Source organism: Hyperoodon ampullatus (assembly GCF_949752795.1).
Source record: "Hyperoodon ampullatus genome assembly, chromosome: 2".
In the NCBI taxonomy this organism is placed as follows: Eukaryota; Metazoa; Chordata; class Mammalia; order Artiodactyla; family Ziphiidae; genus Hyperoodon; species Hyperoodon ampullatus.
The window spans coordinates 36,956,097-36,977,353 of record NC_136915.1 but is presented as its reverse complement, the minus strand read 5'-3'; the positions used below and the strand labels follow the sequence as shown (position 1 = coordinate 36,977,353).

The 21,257-nt window shown below is 41.2% G+C and overlaps 2 protein-coding genes across 14 annotated transcripts in view; both read right to left on the bottom strand.

The window, feature by feature from the left end:
• ST3GAL3 (ST3 beta-galactoside alpha-2,3-sialyltransferase 3) overlaps window positions 1-21,257 on the bottom strand; it is a gene marked incomplete at its 5' end in the record, with an annotated part of 200,612 nt that overhangs the window by 90,055 nt on the left and 89,300 nt on the right. For all 13 annotated transcript variants that reach the window (XM_079697750.1, XM_079697751.1, XM_079697755.1 and 10 more), the window contains one exon: window positions 10,975-11,017. In XM_079697750.1, coding sequence (XP_079553876.1) covers window positions 10,975-11,017 — 43 coding nt within the window. The remainder of the gene's footprint in view (window positions 1-10,974; window positions 11,018-21,257) is intronic.
• LOC307048636 (small ribosomal subunit protein eS27-like) lies at window positions 17,777-17,935 on the bottom strand (the record flags this gene model as incomplete). Its single annotated transcript, XM_079697767.1, has 1 exon — window positions 17,777-17,935. The coding sequence occupies one exon, from the start codon at window positions 17,933-17,935 to the stop codon at window positions 17,777-17,779; it is 159 nt and encodes a 52-aa protein (XP_079553893.1).

Genomic DNA, 21,257 nt, shown 5'->3' with positions numbered 1-21,257 from the left:
GGCTCAGGAGCTGTGGCTCGCGGGCTCTAGAGCACAGACTCAGTAGTTGTGGCACAGGGACTTAGTTGCCCTGCGCCATGTGGGTATCTTCCAGGACCAGGGCTCGAACCCGTGTCCCCAGCATTGGCAGGCAGATTCTTAACCACTGCGCCACCAGGGAAGCCCAGCACAGCCCATTTTAACCTCCAAAAAATACTGCCCTCCTGAACAATAGAGTTTGCAGTTAAAAGACAAGATTTTGGGGCTTCCCTGGTGGCGCAGTGGTTGAGAGTCCGCCTGCTGATGCAGGGGACACAGGTTCGTGCCCCGGTCCGGGAGGATCCCACATGCCGCAGAGCGGCTGGGCCCGTGAGCCATGGCTGCTGAGCCTGCGCGTCCGGAGCCTGTGCTCCACAACGGGAGAGGCCACAACAATGAGAGGCCCCGCGTACTGCAAAAAAAAAAAAAAAAAAGACAAGGTTTTGTACAGCTCACTGCATATAAGTATTTTGAATAATCTTCACAGCACTGACAAGTGATTCTGTCGTGAAGACACAAGTAGCAGGGAATTCTCAAAGGAAATAGAAACCATTTATTCCACAGACATAATTAAAAGAATATAATGAAGACCCAAAAAATCCAAGACATCTATTTCCAGGTTTTTGGAGTATCATTGGATATAGAGATATTTTAAGTGTATTTCTATAAACAGTTGACCCTTGAACAACAACCTGATTAGGGGGACTGCCCCTGCATGCAGTCAAAAATCCATATATAACTTATAGTCAGCCCTCTATATATGCAGTTCTTCCATAACCATGATTCTGCATGCTCAGATGTAACCAATCATGGATCATGTAGTACTCTAGTGTGTACTGTTGAAAAAAATCCACATATAAGCGGATGCACTGCAGTTCAAATGTTCAAGGGTCAACAGTAATAGGTTCTTAAGAATAGAAAACATCTGGGGTGGGGAGGCTATTCCCATGCAGATATATCTGCTGCATTCTCAGTGAAGGGCCAGCTAGGTATGATTTGTGAGCCAAATCTGACCCACTATCTGTTTTGTGTATGGTCGGTGAGTTAAGAATGTCTTTTACATTTTAATGGTTGGTTTAAAAATTAGAAGAATAATATTTAATGACATAAAAATTATATGAAATTAAAATTTCAGTGTCCATAAACAAAGTTTTGTTGGAATATAGCTAGAGCCATACTCATTTCTCTATGTGTTCTCTATGGCTGCGTTCATGTTACAGCAGCAGAGATGAGTAGTTGTGACAGAGACAACAAAGCCCCCCAAACTCAGAAATATTGACCATTTGACTCTTTACACAAAGAGCTGGCCAACCTTAGAGGTCACTTCTTCTGACTTAACTTCCAGTTCAGTGATTCTGTCCTCAGTTGTATCTAATCTGTTGCTAAATCCTTCTACTGAATTTTTAATTTTGGTCACTGTATTTTTCAATTCTATAAGTTTTGTTTTTCCAATCTAATGTTTTGCTTTCTATAGTTCCCTATTACATGTGTATAGTTCAATATTATCTTTATTTCCTTAAATAGAGTACATTTAATTGCTTTATTTTTTAGTTTTTTGAATATTTGAACTTTATTTTTTTATACAGCAGGTTCTTATTAAATATCCATTTTATACATATTAGTGTATATATGTCAATCCCAATCTCGAAATTCATCACACCACCACCACCCACCCACACCACTTTCCCCCCTTGGTGTCCATATGTTTGTTCTCCACATCTGTGTCTCAATTTCTGCCCTGCAAACTGGTTCATCTGTACCATTTTTCTAGGTTCCACATATATGCGTTAATATATGATATTTGTTTTTCTCTTTCTGACTTAATTCACTCTGTATGACAGTCTCTAGATCCATCCACGTCTCTACAAATGACCCAGTTTCATTCCTTTTTTTTTTTTTTTTTTTTTTTGTGGTACGCAGGCCTCTCACTGTTGTGGCCTCTCCCGTTGTGGAGCACAGGCTCCGGACGCGCAGGCTCAGCGGCCATGGCTCACGGGCCCAGCCACTCCGCGGCATGTGGGATCCTCCCAGACCGGGGCACGAACCCGTGTCCCCTGCATCGGCAGGTGGACTCTCAACCACTGCGCCACCAGGGAAGCCCTTCATTCCTTTTTATGACTGACTAATATTCCACTGTATGTATGTACCACATCTTCTTTATCCATTCGTCTGTCAATGGGCATTTAGGTTGCTTCCATGAACTGACTATTGTAAATAGTGCTGCAATGAACATTGGGGTGCATGTGTCTTTTTGAATTATGGTTCTCTCTGGGTATATGCCCAGTAGTGGGATTGCTGGGTCGTATGGTAGTTCTATTTTTAGGTTTTAAGGAACCTCCATACTATTCTCCATGGTGGCTGTATCAATTTACATTCCCACCAACAGTGCAAGAGGGTTCCCTTTTCTCCACACCCTCTCCAGCATTTGTTGTTTGTAGATTTTCTGATGATGCCCATTCTAACTAGTGTGAGGTGATGCCTCACTGTAGTTTTGATTTGCATTTCTCTAATAATTAGTGATGTTGAGCAGCTTTTCATGTGTTTCTTGGCCATCTTTAGGTCTTCTTTGGAGCAATGTCTATTTAGGTCTTCTGCCCGTTTTTTGATTGGGTTGTTTGTCTTTTTAATATTGAGCTGCATGAGCTGTTTATATATTTTGGAGATTAATTCTTTGTCTGTTGATTCATTTGCAAATATCTTCTCCCATTCTGAGGGCTGTCTTTTCGTCTTGTTTGTAGTTTCCTTTGCTTTGCAAAGCTTTAAAGTTTCATTAGGTCCCATTTGTTTATTTTTGTTTTTATTTCCATTACTCTAGGAGGTGGATCAAAAAAGATATTGCTGTGATTTATGTCAAAGAGTGTTCTTCCTATGTTTTCCTCTAAGAGTTTTATAGTGTCCGGTCTTACATTTAGGTCTCTAATCCATTTTGAGTTTTGTTTGTGTGTTTGTTTGCGGTACATGGGCCTTTCACTGTTGTGGCCTCTCCCGTTGCGGAGCACAGGCTCGGGATGCGCAGGCTCAGCGGCCATGGCTCATGGGCCCAGCCGCTCTGCGGCATGTGGGATCCTCCCGGACCGGGGCACAAACCTGTGTCGCCTGCATCGGCAGGCGGACTCTCAACCACTGCGCCACCAGGGAAGCCCTTGAGTTTATTTTTGTGTATCATGTTAGGGAGTGTCCTAAGTTCATTCTTTTACATGTAGCTGTCCAGTTTTCCCAGCACCACTTATTGAAGAGACTGTCTTTTCTCCAGTGTATATCTTTGCCTCTGTCATAGATTAGTTGACCATAGGTGTGCGGGTTTATCTCTGGGCTTTCTATCCTGTTCCATTGATCTATATATTTCTGTTTTTGTGCCACTACCATATTGTCTTGATGACTGTAGCTTTGTAGTATAGTCTGAAATCAGGGAGTCTGATTCCTCCAGCTCTGCTTTTTTCCCTCAAGACTGCTTTGGCTATTCGGGGTCTTTTGTGTCTCCATACAAATTTTAAGATTTTTTGTTCTAGTTCTGTAAAAAATGCCATTGGTAATTTGATAGGGATTGCATTGAATCTGTAGATTGCTTTGGGTAGTAGAGTCATTTTCACAATATTGATTCTTCCAATGCAAGAGCATGGTATATCTCTCCATCTGTTGGTATCATCTTTAATTTCTTTCATCAGTGTCTTATATTTTTCTGCATATAGCTCTTTTGTCTCCCTAGGTAGGTTTATACTTAGGTATTTTATTCTTTTTGTTGCAATGGTAAATGGGAGTGTTTCCTTAATTTCTCTTTCAGATTTTTCATCATTAGCGTATAGGAATGCAAGAGATTTCTGTGCATTAATTTTGCATCCGGCAACTTTACCAAATTCATTGATTAGCTCTAGTAGGTTTCTGTTGGCACCTTTAGGATTCTCTACGTATAGTATCATGTCACCTGCAAACAGTGACAGTTTTACTTCTTCTTTTCCAATTTGGATTCCTTTTATTTCTTTTTCTTCTCTGATTGCTGTGGTTAGGACTTCCAAAACTATGTTGAATAATAGCAGCGAGAGTGGACATCCTTGTCTTGTTCCTGATCTTAGAGGAAATGCTTTAACTTTTTCATCACTGAGACTGATGTTTGCTGTGGGTTTGTCTGTCGTATATGGCCTTTATTATGTTGAGGTAGGTTCCCTCTATGCCCACTTTCTGGAGAGTTTTTATCATAAATGGGTGTTGAATTCTGTCAAAAGCTTCTTCTGCATCTCCTGAGATGATCACATGGTTTTTATTCTTCAATTTGTTAATATGGTGTATCACATTGATTGATTTGCATATATTGAAGAATCCTTGCATCCCTGGGATAAATGCCACTTGATCATGGAGTATGATCTTTTTAGTGTGTTGTTGGATTGTTTGCTAGTATTTTGTTGAGGATTTTTGCATCTATGTTCATCAGTGATATTGGTCTGTAATTTTCTTTTTTTGTAGTATCTTTGTCTGGTTTTGGTATCAGGGTGATGGTGGCCTCATAGAATGAGTTTGGGAGTGTTCCTTCCATGCAATTTTTTGGAAGAGTTTGAGAAGGATGGGTGTTAGCTCTTCTCTAAATGTTTGATCGAATTCACCTGTGAAGCCACCTGGTCCTGGACTTCTGTTTGTTGGAAGATTTTTAATCACAGTTTCAGTTTCATTACTTGTGATAGGTCTATTCATATTTCCATTTCTCTGGGCTCAGTTTGGAAGGTTATACCTTTCCAAGAATTTGTCCATTTCTTCCAGGTTGTCCATTTCATTGCCATAGAGTTGCTTCTAGTAGTCTCTTAGGATGCTTTGTATTTCTCTGGTGTCTGTTGCAACTTCTCCTTTTTCATTTCGAATTTTATTGATTTGAGTCCTCTCCCTCTTTTTCTTGATGAGTCTGGCTAATGGTTTATCAATTTTGTTTGCCTTCTCAAAGAACCAGCTTTTAGTTTTATTGATCTTTGCTATTGTTTTCTTTGTTTCTATTTCATTTATTTCTGCTCTCATCTTTTTTTTTTTTTTTTTTTTTTTTTTTTTTTTTGTGGTATGTGGGCCTCTCACTGTTGTGGCCTTTCCCGTTGCGGAGCACAGGCTCCGGACGCGCAGGCCCAGCGGCCATAGCTCACGGGCCCAGCCACTCCGCGGCACGCGGGATCCTCCCAGACCGGGGCACGAACCCGCGTCCCCTGCATCGGCAGGCGGACTCTCAGCCTCTGCGCCACCAGGGAAGCCCTGCTCTCATCTTTATGATTTCTTTCCTTCTACTGACTCTGTGTTTTGTTGGTTCTTCTCTCTCTAGTTCCTTTAGGCGTAAGGTTAGATTGTTTATTTGAGATTTTTCTTGTTTCTTGAGGTAGGATTGTATTGCTATAAACTTACCTCTTAGAACTGCTTTTGCTGCATCCCATAGGTTTTGGATCATTGTGTTTTCATTGTCATTTGTCTCTAGGTATTGTTTGATTTCCTCTTTGATTTCTTCAGTGATCTCTTGGTTATTTAGTAACATACTGTTTAGCCTCCATGTGTTTGTGTTTTTTACATTTTTTCCCCATAATTAATTTCTATTCCCATAGTGTTGTGGTCAGAAAAGATGCTTGATATGATTTCAATTTTCTTAAATTTATTGAGGCTTGATTTGTGACCCAAGATGTGATCTATCCTTGAGAATGTTCCGTGTGCACTTGAGAAGAAAGTGTAATCTGCTGTTTTTGGATGGAATGTCCTATAAATATCAATTAAATCTATCTGGTCTATTGTGTCCTTTAAAGCTTGTGTTTCCTTATTAATTTTCTGTTTGGATGATCTGTCCATTGGTGTAAGTGAGGTGTTAAAGTCCCCCACTATTATTGTGTTACTGTTGATTTCCTCTTTTATAGCTATTAGCAGTTGCCTTATGTATTGAGGTGCTCCTATGTTGGGTGCATATATACGTATAATTGTTATATCTTCTTCTTGGATTGATCCCTTGATCATTATGTAGTGTCCTTCCTTGTCTCTTATAACATTCTTTATTTGAAAGTCTATTTTATCTGATATGAGTATTGCTACTCCAGCTTTCTTTTGATTTCCATTTGCATGGAATATCTTTTTCCATCCCCTCACTTTCAGTCTGTGTGTGTCCCTAGGTCTGAAGTCGGTCTCCTGTAGACAGCATATCAATGGGTCTTGTTTTTGTATCCATTCAGTGAGCTTGTGTCTTTTGGTTGGAGCATTTAATCCTTTCATGATTAAGGTAATTATAGATACATGTATTCCTATTACCATTTTCTTAATTGTTTTGGGTTTGTTTTTGTATGTCCTTTTCTTCTCTTGTGTTTCCCACTTAGAGAAGTTCCTTTAGCATTTGTTGTAGAGCTGGCTTGGTGGTGCCAAAATCTCTTAGCTTTTGCTTGCCTGTAAAGCTTTTGATTTCTCCGTCAAATCTGAATGAGATCCTTGCCGGGTAGAGTAATCTTGGTTGTAGGTTCTTCCCTTTCATCACTTTAAGTATATCATGCCACTCCCTTCTGGCTTGTAGAGTTTCTGCTGAGAAATCAGCTGTTAACCTTATGGGAGTTCCCTTGTATGTTGTCATTTTTCCCTTGCTGCTTTCAATAATTTCTATTTGTCTTTAATTTTTGCCAATTTGATTACTATGCGGCTCAGCATGTTTCTCCTTGGGTTTATCCTCTATGGGACTCTCTGCACTTCTTGGACTTGGGTGGCTATTTCCTTTCCCATGTTAGGGAAGTTTTCAACTATAATCTCTTCAAATATTTTCTCAGGTTCTTTCTCTCTCTCTTCTCCTTCTGGGACCCCTATAATGCAAATGTTTTTGCATTAAAGTTGTCCCAGAGGTCTCTTAGGCTGTCTTCATTTCTTTTCATTCTTTTTTCTTTATTCTGTTCCACGGCAGTGAATTCCACCATTTTGTCTTCCAGGTTACGTATCAGTTCTTCTGCCTCAGTTATTCTGCTATTGATTCCTTCTAGTGTAGTTTTCATTTCAGTTATTGTATTGTTCATCTTTGTTTGTTTGTTCTTTAATTCTTCTAGGTCTTTGTTAAACATTTCTTTCATCTTCTCAATCTTTGCCTCCATTCTTTTTCCGAGGTCCTGGATCTTCTTCACTATCATTATTCTGTATTCTTTTTCTGGAAGGTTGCCTATCTCCACTTCATTTAGTTTTTGGGGGGGGGGGGTTATCTTGTTCCTTCATCTGGTACATAGTCCTCTGCCTTTTCATCTTGTCTATCTTTCTGTGAATGTGGTTTTTGTTCCACAGGCTGAAGGATTGTAATTCTTCTTGTTTCTGCTGTCTGCCCTCTGGTGGATGAGCCTAACTAAGAGGCTTGTGCCAGTTTCCTGATGGCGGGGGACTGGTCGTGGGTAGAGCTGGCTGTTGCTCTGCTGGGCTGAGCTCAGTAAAACTTTAATCTGCTTGTCTGCTGATGGGTGGAGCTGGGTTCCCTCCCTGTTGGTTGTTTGGCCTGAGGTGACCCAACACTGGAGCCTACCTGGGCTCTTTGGTGGGGCTAATGGCAGACTCTGGGAGGGCTCACGCCAAAGAGTACTTCCCTGAACTTCTGCTGCCAATGTCCTTGTCCCCACGGTGAGCCAAGCCAGCCCCCGTCTCTGCAGCAGACCCTTCAACACCAGCAGGTAGGCTTGGTTCAGTCTCCTATGGGGTCACCGCTCCTTCCCCTGGGTCCCGATGTGCACACTACTTTGTGTGTGCCCTCCAAGAGTGGAGTTTCCATTTCCCCCAGTGCTATAGAAATCCTGCAATCAAAAACCACTAGCCTTCAAAGTCTAATTCTCTAGGAATTCCTCCTCCCGTTGCCGGACCTCAGGTTCGGATGCCTGATGTGGGGCTCAGAACCTTCACTCCAGTGGGTGGACTTCTGTGGTATAAGTGTTCTCCAGTTTGTGAGTCACCCACCCAGCAGTTATGGGATTTGACTTTATTGTGATTGCGCCCCTCCTACCGTCTCATTGTGGCTTCTCCTTCTACTCTGCCATCTTGAACCAATCTATCTAATTGCTTTATAAACTGTGTCTGGTAATTCCAATTTCAGAAGTCTTTGTGGGTACCCCTCTGTTGTCTGTTGTTGTTCATGGTTCTCTCTAATGGAGTCTTGTTTCCTTATGCGCTTAGTAATTTTTCCTGTGAGCTATTCATTTCCTTGAAAAGTTATCTGTGAGGAATTCATGTCTTCCTCCAGAGAGGGACTGCAATTGCTTCTGCCAGAAGCTTGGAGGCACTGCCAGTCTGGAAGACCTTGGACGGAGTTCATAGCTTCAAGTCCGTGGATCCCCTGAGTGATGAGAGCCTTGGCTGTGAGTATCAAGCGTTTCTTTTTAATTGACTTATTGCCCTGATCTGCTCAGAGCTCTGGCAATGTTTCCTGCAGTCTTGATTTAGAGGTACAGGTTTAGTTATAGTTTATCCTTAAGTTGAGTCCTTTGGGGTTCCAGTTCAATGCAGAAAGGATCAAAAGATGGAAAATGTGGAAGTTAGTAGACCTGGAGGCTAGAATGAGAAGGTCTTACACTGAATCAGAGTTTCAGAGGAGGAGTAGAGAGAGAATGGGGCAGAGGCAAAATTTAAAGAGATAATGGCTAAAAATTTTCCAGAACATATGAATTCATATACTATAGAAGCTAAATTAATCCAATCAAGATAAACAAAAAGAAATTTCTACATTTGTATATTTACTCATAGAATGCTTTGCTTTATTCTTCATAAAAAACCTTAGGAAATGGGTATTATTATCTATGTTTTTCATAAAGGAAAATTGTGACTTGGAGAGCCAAAATGAATTATCTAAGGTCATATAATTCTAAGCAGAAGGAGCAGAATTCAAATCCAGTTCTGATCCAAGTTCAGGTCCTTTCCTATATATCAGAAATAGAACACAACACAGCAGAGAAAGACTTCATAAGGGGAGATCTGAATATTGCTAAGGAATTACCTCCAAAACCCAGGATCCTTAACTTGGAAACTTCTCCCTGGAAGCAGGTAAAAACCTTTCCCATGTATCTGTGATTTGTTCTGAAGATAGCATTGGATTAGAACAGTTTTTACAGTAAGAGGCAGGAAAGTTCTAGCTTATACCTTAAATTGTGAGTTAAATATAAAGAAGCCAAGCCAGTTCCCCAGGCTAAAGACCAAGTTGACTCAAATGTTTTATGGAACTGGTCTGGTACACAAAAGAAAGCTATACAACAGCTTACTATGTACCACCCAACTGTCAGGTCAGCAGGGCAGGAGTGTCCTCTTAATTCACCTCCTTACACTGCTGAAGACAGTTTAAATAGTATAGTTAACGTGTCCTGGATAACATGTCTTTTGTTCATCAATGTGATTCAACTTGGTAAATTACTACATCTCTTCCGTTCTGGAGGCATTTCACTTGCTTATAGCTTACGCTTGATTTGTTTTTTGCGCAGAGCACTAAATTAAGAATTTTCTAAGGAAGAAGCCTGTGGATTTCCAGCATAATCAAGCCCCATTCCCTAGATGTTAACATGTGACTGACATCTCTATACTAGCTTGGTATATAGAAGAGACTGTTCTTCCCTCATGGCTGCCTCCATGATGTATAAAAGCTGGGAGAATTACAACACCTGAACTCACAGTATGAGGCACCAGAGCCAAGAAGCCAGTTGCCAGGAAAAGGGGCTAGATGCCAGACAATTCAGTGGGAAAGCCAAATAACCCTGGGTTTGATGCCTTGTATGTAGGTGCAGCCATCACTATCAGAAGCAGCTGTGGTCAAGGCCTCATGCAAGAGAGGAAAGAAAGAGACACAATTCTGATCTTTCACGTATGTCTGGTACAGGACAGGGGCAGAGGTGTACAAAGATGACTAACCACAGAAAGGAGCCACAGGCAGTTCTGCAACCATTTCCTGCACATCCACCACGTGAGGGGTCCTGTGCAGGGCACGAATGCAGACTGGATAGAGCCCAATCTCCAGGCAGCCCAGTCTAATGAGGGAAGCACACAGGCATCCACCTATCATCCGTGCAGCCATGCAGCCATCCATGCAGCTATGAATTCAGTGTTTACTGAGCACCTAACAAACATATGGCAGCGCTGCCTAGGTGCAAGGGAGACCAAGAGGGCCAGGACAGGGAAGGATTCGGAAAGAATTAGACACATGTCTGAAAGCCCCTGTAAATTCACCATTTCCATTACATCCTTACAATGATCCTGTGAGGTAGGTATACTGATGTCCTCATGTTACAGGTGAAACTGAGGTTCAGAGTGGTTAAGTGGTCTGCCCCAAATCACTAAGAGAGTAAATGGCAATCTGGGATTTGAACCAAGCATGGCCTGGTTCCGAGCCTGTGCTCTTAATAAATTAATAACCATTACACAGTTAATTATAATATAATGAGATAATGGGTGTTAGAGGTAGAAAATTCACAGGAAGCAGAGGAAGAGATAATTAATTCTGTATAGGAAGGAGGTGGACTTTAAGTTTTCCTAGTGGACATGAAAGGAAAGGGGATTTCAGACACAGATAAAAAACATATAGAAGAGTAGAGGGAAAGGGAGGATCAACCTGTGGGAGAGAGACAGGAGTTAAAGCACGGAGAAAGCCTGAGCACAGAAGGCTTTGCATGCCTGGCTACAGAGCATCTTTGAAAGGCTTTGCAATGCCTCTTGCTGTGATCATCCTCCACTCTGCAGCAGAAGCCTTTCCTCCTTGTCCTTCAAGCTCCTGGTGGGAGCTCCTTCTGTAACAAGCTTCCTGTGCCAGCCAAATGTAAGGCCTTATGTTTGCACCCACAATCTCATCCTCTCCAGGCCCCTGCAAACTGTAACGTGCTCTAAGCTTCAGCTGACAGACTGAGGACAGAGGCCCCAGGGATCCGCCAACAACCACAGGTGTGATGAGAGCTGGCCCTTCGAGGTTGGCCCCCAGCTCTCAGACCTCTCTACAACAGAGTCAAGGAACTGTCTCATTCTACTCACAGTTTAGAGTCCAACTTCAGGAGGAAGCCCAACCGATCATATTCTGAAAAAGAAAAGAAAAGCAGAAAATGTCACTGATGTCAAGCCACTGCTGACACTAGCAGATTACACTCCCCAACCCAGACCCAGACCACAAGGGCGGGCAACTGCTTCCAGATCCAAACACATAAGCCGCAAGTAAATTTAAGTCACCAAACTCTTGCTGAACACCTGTCTTGTGAAGGACCAGGTTCAATGCCAGGTATTTCCCAGGCCTTATAGATCAACCACTCCTATGCTGACATATAACTGTCCTCCTGTTCATATGTGGTACTTGAAACTGAAATTTAGTTAGCCACAAAAATGGGACCCTTGGAGAAGTAAGAGGGTCAGAAGCAACCTCTGCTTCCTCTAAGCTATAAGCTCTAAGATTTATGTTGAATCAGTCATGTTAACTATGGAGTAAAAATATGGTAGAAAGGGGTGCTCAGATCCATGGCAATGATCCTCTTCATGACAATCACAAAGAAGCGATAGACCTGATTTCATAAAGGACAGGAAATTTAAAATGAAATCTAAAAACAAATTGGTAATATGTTTGCAACAAATGATAAATCATTGATATTGTACTTAATTTTTCTATATCTTGCCTCATTCTAAAACAAAGTTGAAGCAGTTTTACAAAATTTTCTGAAGTACAAGATTTTAAAAAAGAAGAACTCTTTTTAAAAATCTTGTAGGCAAAGGGAAAATCAGCATAGGAAAAATAATAAAAAGCAGCCAGGATAAGAATACCAAAAGTGGTTGTCCTAAGGTTTTATGTGCTTGCTGGAAGAGGATTATAGATATATCCCCAACATTTCTCACAGCTAAAACTAAACACAAAGCACTGGCTTTTTTGTTTGTTTGTTTGTTTTGGGGTTTTTTTTGCGGTACGCGGGCCTCTCACTGTTGTGGGCTCTCCCGTTGCGGAGCACAGGCTTCGGACGCGCAGGCTCAGCGGCCATGGCTCACGGGCCCAGTCGCTCCGCGGCATGTGGGATCTTCCCGGACCGGGACACGAACCCGTGTCCCCTGCATCGGCAGGCGGACTCTCAACCACTGCGCCACCAGGGAAGCCCCCAAAGCACTGTTTTAATGGTTTACAGTGTCCATAAAATAAACCAGGAGAATCCCAGCTCTTCCTTTTTTTTTTTTGATTTGCAATTTTATTTTATTTTATTTTTTACACAGCAGGTTCTTATTAGTTATCTATTTTATACATATTAGTGTATACATGTCAATCCCAATCTCCCAATTCATCCCACCCCCCTCCCCAACCCCCAGCTCTTCCTGATACTAAGAATTTAAGGAAGTTTCCTCTGTGTCCTCAAAAATATTTGTATAAAGAAATGACAGGAAGTGTCATAAGATTGTTTCATATAGCTTTATTCAATGATTGCAAAGTTTGTGTGTGTGTGTGTGTGTAAAGTAGCTACGCCAAAATAAAGTGGTCTAGGAATGTAGTTCTCAGTTGGCCTCACTTAATCTAAGGGTAAAACAGAATACCAAGACCAAACAACTGTTTGGAAAAGGCCATGCAACACAGCTTTCAAAGAACTCAGTCTTTAATAAACAATGAATGGCAAAAAGAGGGAAATTACACACACTGACAAGAACCTCACAGGAGCCACTCTGCAAGGCCAATTAAGGCCAGACTGTGCACTTTCATAAGAAGCAGAGCTGCAGGGAGAGAATAATTCCTCTTCTTAAAACTGAAGATATAACAACTCCAACACACAACTCAACAGAAGGCTTGCCTCCTAAGAGAATATACTTGGGCAAGTGAAAGCCTTTCCTCAAAATAATTCTGGTTTTGCTCTAATTCAGATAAATGGATGAGACTTTGCTTAACAGGAATTTACAAAAATCAGTAAGGTTTCAATTTAAAAACGAAACTGAAAACAAAATTTGCCAAAAGAGTTAGTTTCAAAGTTGAATACTCTTTCAACAATCCTATCTTATCATTCCATGAAAAAGAAAACCTCATTAACTTGCCAACACCTGTTGCTTTTTCTCCAAGTGGCCATAACCTTGGGGAAACTATCCTGTTACTCCTTCTCAGATCTGAGCTAAGACCCCCATGGACATACAATGAATCCACATTTTGGCTGATTCCCTCCAGAGAGGCCAGAGAATGTTTTAGCCTTGCTGCAAACTGAAACATCAGGGGCCAAGTAAGAACGTAACATAAGCCAGGGAAGTGGGAGAATGTAATGCCCTCCTGCAGCAAATCACACAACTTATTTTAGTTGCACTAAAAACAAATCCTGTTGAAATGTCTTTTTCTCACCACATATTTTTGTATAGTAACCATGATTATATTTATGGGTTATTTTCCAATGGCATCTTAAGTTGTCTTTTACACACACACATACACACACACACTAACTGCACATTAAACACATAAGAATACTTTGTATCTCTAAATAAATTATGTCTCTCCCTTCCATGGCTCTTTTGGACTATCTTTTTTTTTTCTCTTTTGTTAAGAAACAGGAGTACCAGAAATAATTCTTTAGTCCTTAATTTAAGAAAAGGTAACTGCATGAGCCCAATGATGATAAATAGCAACTGACATTGGCTTCAGGTCACAGAGCCAAGAAGGAATGGAGTCCCTCCTGTCAAAGGGGGCAGCCTCCACCACCTCCAGCTAACTATGCCAGGCAGCAATGCAGGCCCAGCGTTGCCACATATTCTGTTTTTTTAAAGCCAGGAACCTGGATCTTAAAATCCAGAGGTTAAAATTCCTCAATTTGTAAATACTGGCAATAGATTCAAGAAAAAATTAAAGATTATGAGGATCAACCAAAGTATGTCCACAGACAGGATTCAGGCAGCAGGCTAACAGTTTGTAAACTGTCCTACACTGGCAGAGGGCTGGAGGCGTTTTTCTTTTGTGGCTGCGTACTTAATAAATATTTGTTAACTGTTCTTATCAGGATTATTTGGTTACAGTGGTCATAAACCCAACAGGATGCTAAGATGCTAAGATAGTTTCAGCCAAGCCTCTAGGATGGTAAGTTTCAGACACTGAAGTGAGGTGCTAGACTAGGATGCAGATTTTCCAAGGAAATATCTGAAAACTTGTTACATCATTCTAAAAGCTCTCCCAACATCAAATATAAAAGTAACTGGTTGTGAGACATTAAGGGAGAGAGGACTTGAAGAATTTCTTTGGAGACAGCAGTGTTATGAACTCCACCTTCCTGCAGGGGCAAAATGGGGAGTACTTGGCTCTTACTCCAGCCTGGTGAGAAAAGCTTAACACATGACCCTTAAAGAATGGGGAATACAGTGGACTGCCAGGTGTCTGAATTCTACCTGGGAAACATAAAGGACACAAGATGCACTGGCTGCAAAGGATAGAGCTGCATGGCAACTGGCCTGCACTCCCAGAATTTGTTGTAGAAAATGATGCATGAATAAGCTAGTTTGGGTTGTTTTAGGTCCTTTCCTGAAGATGCGTCCAGCAGGCTGAAGGGTCCTCAGCAGATAGAAGCAAGAGCAGACACAGGGAGTCCCAGGAGCTACAGAAGGAGTGAGTGACAAGGCTTTGATGAGTGCATTGCCCACATCAGGAGACCTACAGAGGAGAGGTCCCCAGATGGAGGGGTCTCCAAAATGTCTACAAGAGAACCCCACAAGGGTCAGCTTTACACACTTGCCAGTTCAGGGAGTGCTGACACTATCTTGTGTCTTCTCTGCTCATTCTCTCTCCCTTCCCCACCAACTCCAGAGAGGTCCAAAACCGCAGCCAGCAACTGGGGGACGAGTGGAAGGAGGAGGACAAGCAGGGCACATCCCCTCCCTGGATCAGCACCGCTGGTTCTAAGCCCTGTGTAGGGAGGGGAAGTCACTGCAGCTCTGAACGAACAGAAAGCTATGACTATTGCCATAAGGCAGGACACTAACTTTGGAATTGGTGATTCAATGTGACCATGGGATTTCTATTACCTCAGAGGTACCAAAAAGTTCTCTGTCCGACCTACCATACTGAAAATATCTTATGGGGACAGAGAGACACCAATGAAAGTGGCTGTGATTATCCCCTGATGTTTCCTACATGTTCAACATACTGGTTGCACTAACTTAGGCAAATACGGTGATTCAGCGGTTCACATAACCAAAGCATGGGAAGGGCCAGGGTTCAGAAGGCTTCAGAGATGACTGAAAGTGACTGGAATGCCAGCAGGCCTCCCTCAGTTAGCTTTACTCTCCCCGACTAGCTTTCTTCCTAAGTCAGGACACATGGCCAGTAGCAATTCACAGGCCATATCTTCAGTTCTGCCACTGAAAAGGGCATGAGACCCGGCATCTCTGCTCCTAATGGCAAAACTCCCAGGGAAGGGCTACAAGTGATCTAGCTTGCATCAGCTCCTCACCCACTGTCTGAATCACAGTGATCAAGAAGATGGGGTTTGTGAAAAGTTATGATTCTGACATGACACACCTGGTTAGAAGGAGCATTTACCAGGAGGAATGTGTTGTCCTGAACAAATAAAAGCTCCTGGGAACAGCAAGAAGTCCTTGGAAAACTTAAAGCTAGCCTAATCTCCCAGGTATAATAGGTATACCCACTGTTAAAATGGGCCACAGACTTTTATTCTCCTGTCCTCGTCCATTCTGCTGTGGGTTTTTTCTTCCTTGGCCAATCTCCTCTTTAAATCTTTCTCATAATGCCCTCTGGACCCCATATGCCAATTACCTGGCTTACTTCCCTCTACCTCCTAGCAGACCTGAAGCCTGAAGCCTGACTCTGCCCTGCAAGACCTGGCTTTTCCTGTGGCTCTCAATAGGAGGCTGCTTTTTCTCTCAAATGCCAAGTACCTGTGGGTAGTGAGAAGTGAGTGATTATGATGTGCTGTGGTATCGTTTTCACCATTTTTCTTGTGTCTGGGGTTCACTGAGATGCTGGGATCTGTGGGTTTATAGTTTTAATCAAACTTGAAAATATCTTGGCTGTTATTTCCTCAAAAATTTTTCTGCCCTCCCCTCTCTTCTGGGGGCTCCAGTTACACATGTATCAGGCTGCTTGACATCCCACCACTCATTGACACTCTGTTCATTTGTTTCTAGTAATTTTTAGATGGTTTCTATTGATATACCTTATAGTTCACTACTTTTTCTTCTGCAGTGTCTAATCTGTCATTTATACATTGAGTATATTTTTTCTTCTCAAACACTATTTTTCATATCTAAGATTCTTTTTTATATCTTACATGCCTTTCCTTAATATTCTCATGCTTTCTTCTACCTTCTTGAAGATATGGAATATGTTTTAACATCTTTGTCTACTAATTCTATCATTTGTGTTATCTCTACGCCTGTTTCTATCAACTGATTTTTCTCCTCATATGGGTTGTATTTTCAAGCTTTTCTGAACCACCTGGTCATTCTTTTTTTTTTATTGAAGTATAGTTGATGTGCAGTATTATATACAATAGAATACAATATAGTGATTCACAATTTTTAAAGGTTATACTTCATTTATAGCTATTATAAAATATTGGCTAAATTCGCTGTGCTGTACAATAATATCATTGTAGCTTACTTTATACCTGATAGTTTGTACCTCTTAATCCCCTACCCCTATATTGCCCTGCCCCCCTTCCCTCTCCCCTCTGGAAACTGCTAGTTTGTTCTCTATGTCTGTGAGTCTGTTTCTTTTTTGTTATATTCACTAGTTTGCTCTGTTTTTTAGATTCCACATATAAGTGATATCATACAGTATTTGTCTTTTTCTGTCTGACTTATTTCACTTCACATAATACCCTCCAAGTGCAACCATGTTGTTGCAAATGGCAAAATTTCATTCTTTTTTTGTTTTAATTTATTGAAGTATAGTTGATTTACAATATTGTGTTAGTTTCAGGTGTATAGTACCTGAAGTTATACATATATTTTTTTTCAGATTATTTTTCCTTTATATATTATTACACAATATTGAGTGTAGTTCCCTGTAGGTCCTTGTTGGTTAGCTATTTTACATACAGTCGTGTGTAGATGTTAACCCCAAGCTCCTATTTTATCCCTTCCCCTCTTTCCCCTTTGGTAACTATAAGTTTGCTTTCTATGTCTGTGGGTCTATTTCTGTTTTGTAATATGTACATTTGTATCTTTTTTTTTTTAGATTCCACATTTGGCATTATATGATAGTTGTCTTTCTCTGTCTGGCTTACTTCACTTAGTATGGTAATCTTTAGGTCCATCCATATTGCTGCAAATGGCATTATTTCATTCTTTTTATAGCTGCGTAATATTCCACTGTATATATGTACCACATATATACATTTTTATCCATTCATCTGTCAATGGACATTTAGGTTGCTTCCATGTCTTGGCTACTGCAATGAACCTTGGGGTGCATGTATCTTTTCCAATTATAATTTTGTCCAGATATATGTCCAGGAGATCACTGGATCATATGGCAAGTCTATTTTTAGTTTTTTAAGGAACCTCCATAGTGCTTTCCATAGTGGCTGTATCAATTTACATTCCCACCAATAGTGTAGGGGGCTTCCCTTTTCTCCACACCTTCTCCAGCATTTATTATTTGTAGACTTTTTGATGATAGCCATTCTTACCAATGTGAGGTGATACCTCACTGTGGTTTTGATTTGCATTTCCCTAATAATTAGTGAGGTTGAACTTCTTTTCACATGCCTGTTGACCATCTGCACTTCCTCTTTGGAAAAATGTCTATTTAGGTCTTCTGCGCATTTTTTTAATCCAAAATGTGTTTATTGGGATGGTTTCCTATTCATCTTGATTCCAGGGGCTTTTAGTGCTGCTTCCATCTGAAAGAGCATCCTTCTGTAAGCCTTGCTTTTCCTCCTGTAGGCTGGCAGAGGATGGTAGAGCAGCCAACACACAAAACTACTGTTTGTTCATGGTTAAAGATGGTGGTGATTTTATAGCATCCTGGGCATTTCACATCCATGAAATAGGAATTGGGGCTCTGCACCAGGTGCTTCTTCTTGTGTTTCCTCTTCTCCTCTTCTGGAGAGGGATGAAGGAGATCCTTTGCGAGAGGTATGTTCTCGTGGGGAGGTCATCACCGTGGGAAAGGCTTCTGCGTATTTTTAAATTGGGTTGTTTATGTTGTTTTATGAGCTGTTTATATATTCTGGATATTAATTCCTTATTGGTCATATCATTTGCAAATATTTACTCCCATTCAGTAGGTTGTCTTTTCATTTTGTTGATGGTTTCCTTTGCTGTGCAAAAGCTTTTAAGTTTTATTAGGTCCCATTTGTTTATTCTTGTTTTTTTTTCCTTTGCTTTAGGAGAGGAAAGTAAATATTGAAAAAATATTGCTACAATTTATGTCAAAGAGTGTTCTGTCTACGTTTTCCTCTAGGAGTTTCATAGTATCCAGTCTTACATTTAAGTCTTTAATTCATTTTGAGTTTATTTTTGTATATGGTGTTAGAGAATGTTCTAATTTCACTCTTTTACATGTAGCTGTCCAGTTTTCCCAGCACCACTTACTTGAAGAGACTGTCTTTTCTCCATTGTATATCCTTGCCTCCTTTGTTTTAGATTAATTGACCACAAGTGCATGGGTTTATTTCTGGGCTCTCTATTCTGTTCCACTGATCTATGTGTCTGTTTTTGTGCCAGGACCATACTGTTTTGATTACTGTAGCTTTGTAGTACAGCCTGAAATCAGAGAGTGTGATTTCTCCAACTCTGTTCTTCTTTCTCAAGATTGTTTTGGCTATTCAGGGTCTTCTGTGTTTCCATACAAATTTTAAAATTATTCGTTCTAGTTCTGTGAAAAATGCCATTGGTATTTTGATAGGGATTGCACTGAATCTGTAGGTTGCCTTGGGTAGTATGGTCATTTTCATAATATTAATTCTTCCAGTTAATTCTTCCAACATGGTATATCTTTCCATCTGTTTGTGTTGTCTTCAGTTTCTTTCATCAGTGTCTTACAGTTTACCAAGCATTATTCCTAGGTATTTTATTCTTTTTGATGTGATGGTAAATGGAATTGTTTCCTTTATTTCTCTCTCTGATAGTTCATTGTTAGTGTATAGAAATCCAGCCTGGTTATTCTTGATTGGATGTCAACCATGTGAATTTTACCTTGTTGGATGCAGAATATTTGCGCATTCCTTAAGTATTTTTGAGGTGCTGTTTAATTACTTAGAAACAGTTTGATCCTTTCAACGCTTGCTTTTAAGCTTTGCAGGGTTGGGGTTAGAGGCAAAAGTGGACTTTAGTCTAGGGCTAATTTGCACCGTTACTAATTCTGCCCCACTGCTAAGGCAATACCCTTCTAAGTAAGCTATGCGATGCCTCATGTATTATGACATTTCCCCATTATTCCCAGCCCTGTGTGAGCTATAGAGAGTACTCTTCCCACTCCTTTTCAGTGCTTCCTTCCTTGGCCTCCAGTCGTTCCCTCACACACGTGCTTTAATCAGCTGAGGAGTCCAAGCAGTCCTCAGCAGATCTCCAGTGCTCTCTCTGTGTGCAGCTCTCTCCTCTCTGGTACTCTGCCCATGAATTCTGGCTGCCTTGGTCTCCTCAAATTTTCAACTCTGTTTCCTCTTAGGAAGACTCTTGGGTTCTGTTTAGGTTCTTCTTCCCTGTGCTGAGGTCTGGAAATCTCATTTGTTTCCCTTCTTTCAAAGACCAGGGTTCTGGGCTACCTATTGTTCAATGTCTGAAGAAGCTTTTTAAATTTTTTTTCATATATTTTGTCTATTTTTCAGTTGTTTCCCCTCCTTTCTTCACTTTTTCCCTATCTGGGAAAAAGTCTATCTGGTCTAGACTTCACCTTGTTTAACTATTCAGTTTAGCCGGCCCAACGATCTTTCCATTGCACCCAAACCAAATCTCTCATTCCTGCTCAACCCTCTCTAGAGAGCCTGAGCTCCAGACTTGTGTATGCAGCTGACATCTCCACTTTGATATCCTATAGTTACCTGAAACTCGGGCTGCCTCAAACAGAGTTCATTTTCACCACCCTTACACGTGTACAACCTCCTCCTGTATTCCCTACCTTAATGAACGGTACCACTTTTTACCCAGCTGCCCAAGCTGGAAACCTGAGAGAACTCCTTGATCCCTGCTTCTCTCTTATTTCATTTAATTAAATACCACGTCCTTTTAATTTCGTCTTCTACATGGATCTCAAGTCCACTGACTTTTCTCCATTTCTACCATTCTTGATTAAGCCAGCTTCACTTCTCACCTCAGTTACTATTAACAGCCTCCTACCAGGTTTCCCTGCGTCCTGTCTTGTCCCTTTCTCATGGATTCTCCATGATGTAACTAGAGCAATCTTCCTATAAGATAAATATGATTATGTCATTACTCTGCTTAAAACATTCAAACAGCCTCTACTGTTCTCAGAATAAATGCCAGTCTCTTAGCTTACAAGGGCCTTCATGATCTGGCCTACAGTGACCACCCTAAGTTCACTCTTTGACTCCCTGCATCACCCGACCCTGCCCCTGCCATGTTCTATGCTCCAGCCAGACTGAGCTATGTTATGTTCCTCCAAAGTACCTTATCACTTCCAGGCCTTCGTGCCTGCTTTTCCCTTCACATAAAGTATCATTCCCAACCTCTTTTCACATTGGTTATTTCCTACACATGGCCCCTAAATGACCCACAGTCACCTCAAACTCAAAATGCTATAAATCAGACTTATCTTCACCCCATTCCCTGCCCTCCCCACAGCCTGTTTTGTTTCTTTGGTAATGGCATCACCATTCAGTCCCCCAAGAATGAAGTTTTTGGTGTGTCCTATTTCTCTCATTTCTAAATACAGATCCTCCTCCCTCTACCATGGTCACTGCTTTTGCTGGAGTTTTCACTATTGCTTAGGCCATGCAGCAACCACGTAATCTGTCTCTACCTGTCTTCCCAGCCCCATCTTCTGCCACCCCCTTCAGGCAGCCTTCATGCCTGAAACCTACTGCAGATGATGTTCCCTCAGTCTATAATGCTCTCACTCCCCTTGTTAACTTGGTAAATTCACACTCGTCCTTCAAGATATAACTGTCACCAAAGCTAAAAGTAATAGACATTTTTGTAGTGTCATAAGGACCTTCATGATTCAGCCTTTACCTACCTTTCCAGCTCTATCTTGTACTATCTTCTCCCTTGGGCACTGTGCTCTGGCCGTTTTGGCCATCTCTCAGTTCCTTGAATGAGCCATGAATTCTCTCAACATAGGCCTTTTTCTTAGAAGCAGTTTTTTTCTGCCTGAAACATGTCCTCCTCTCTTTATGTGGTTAGTT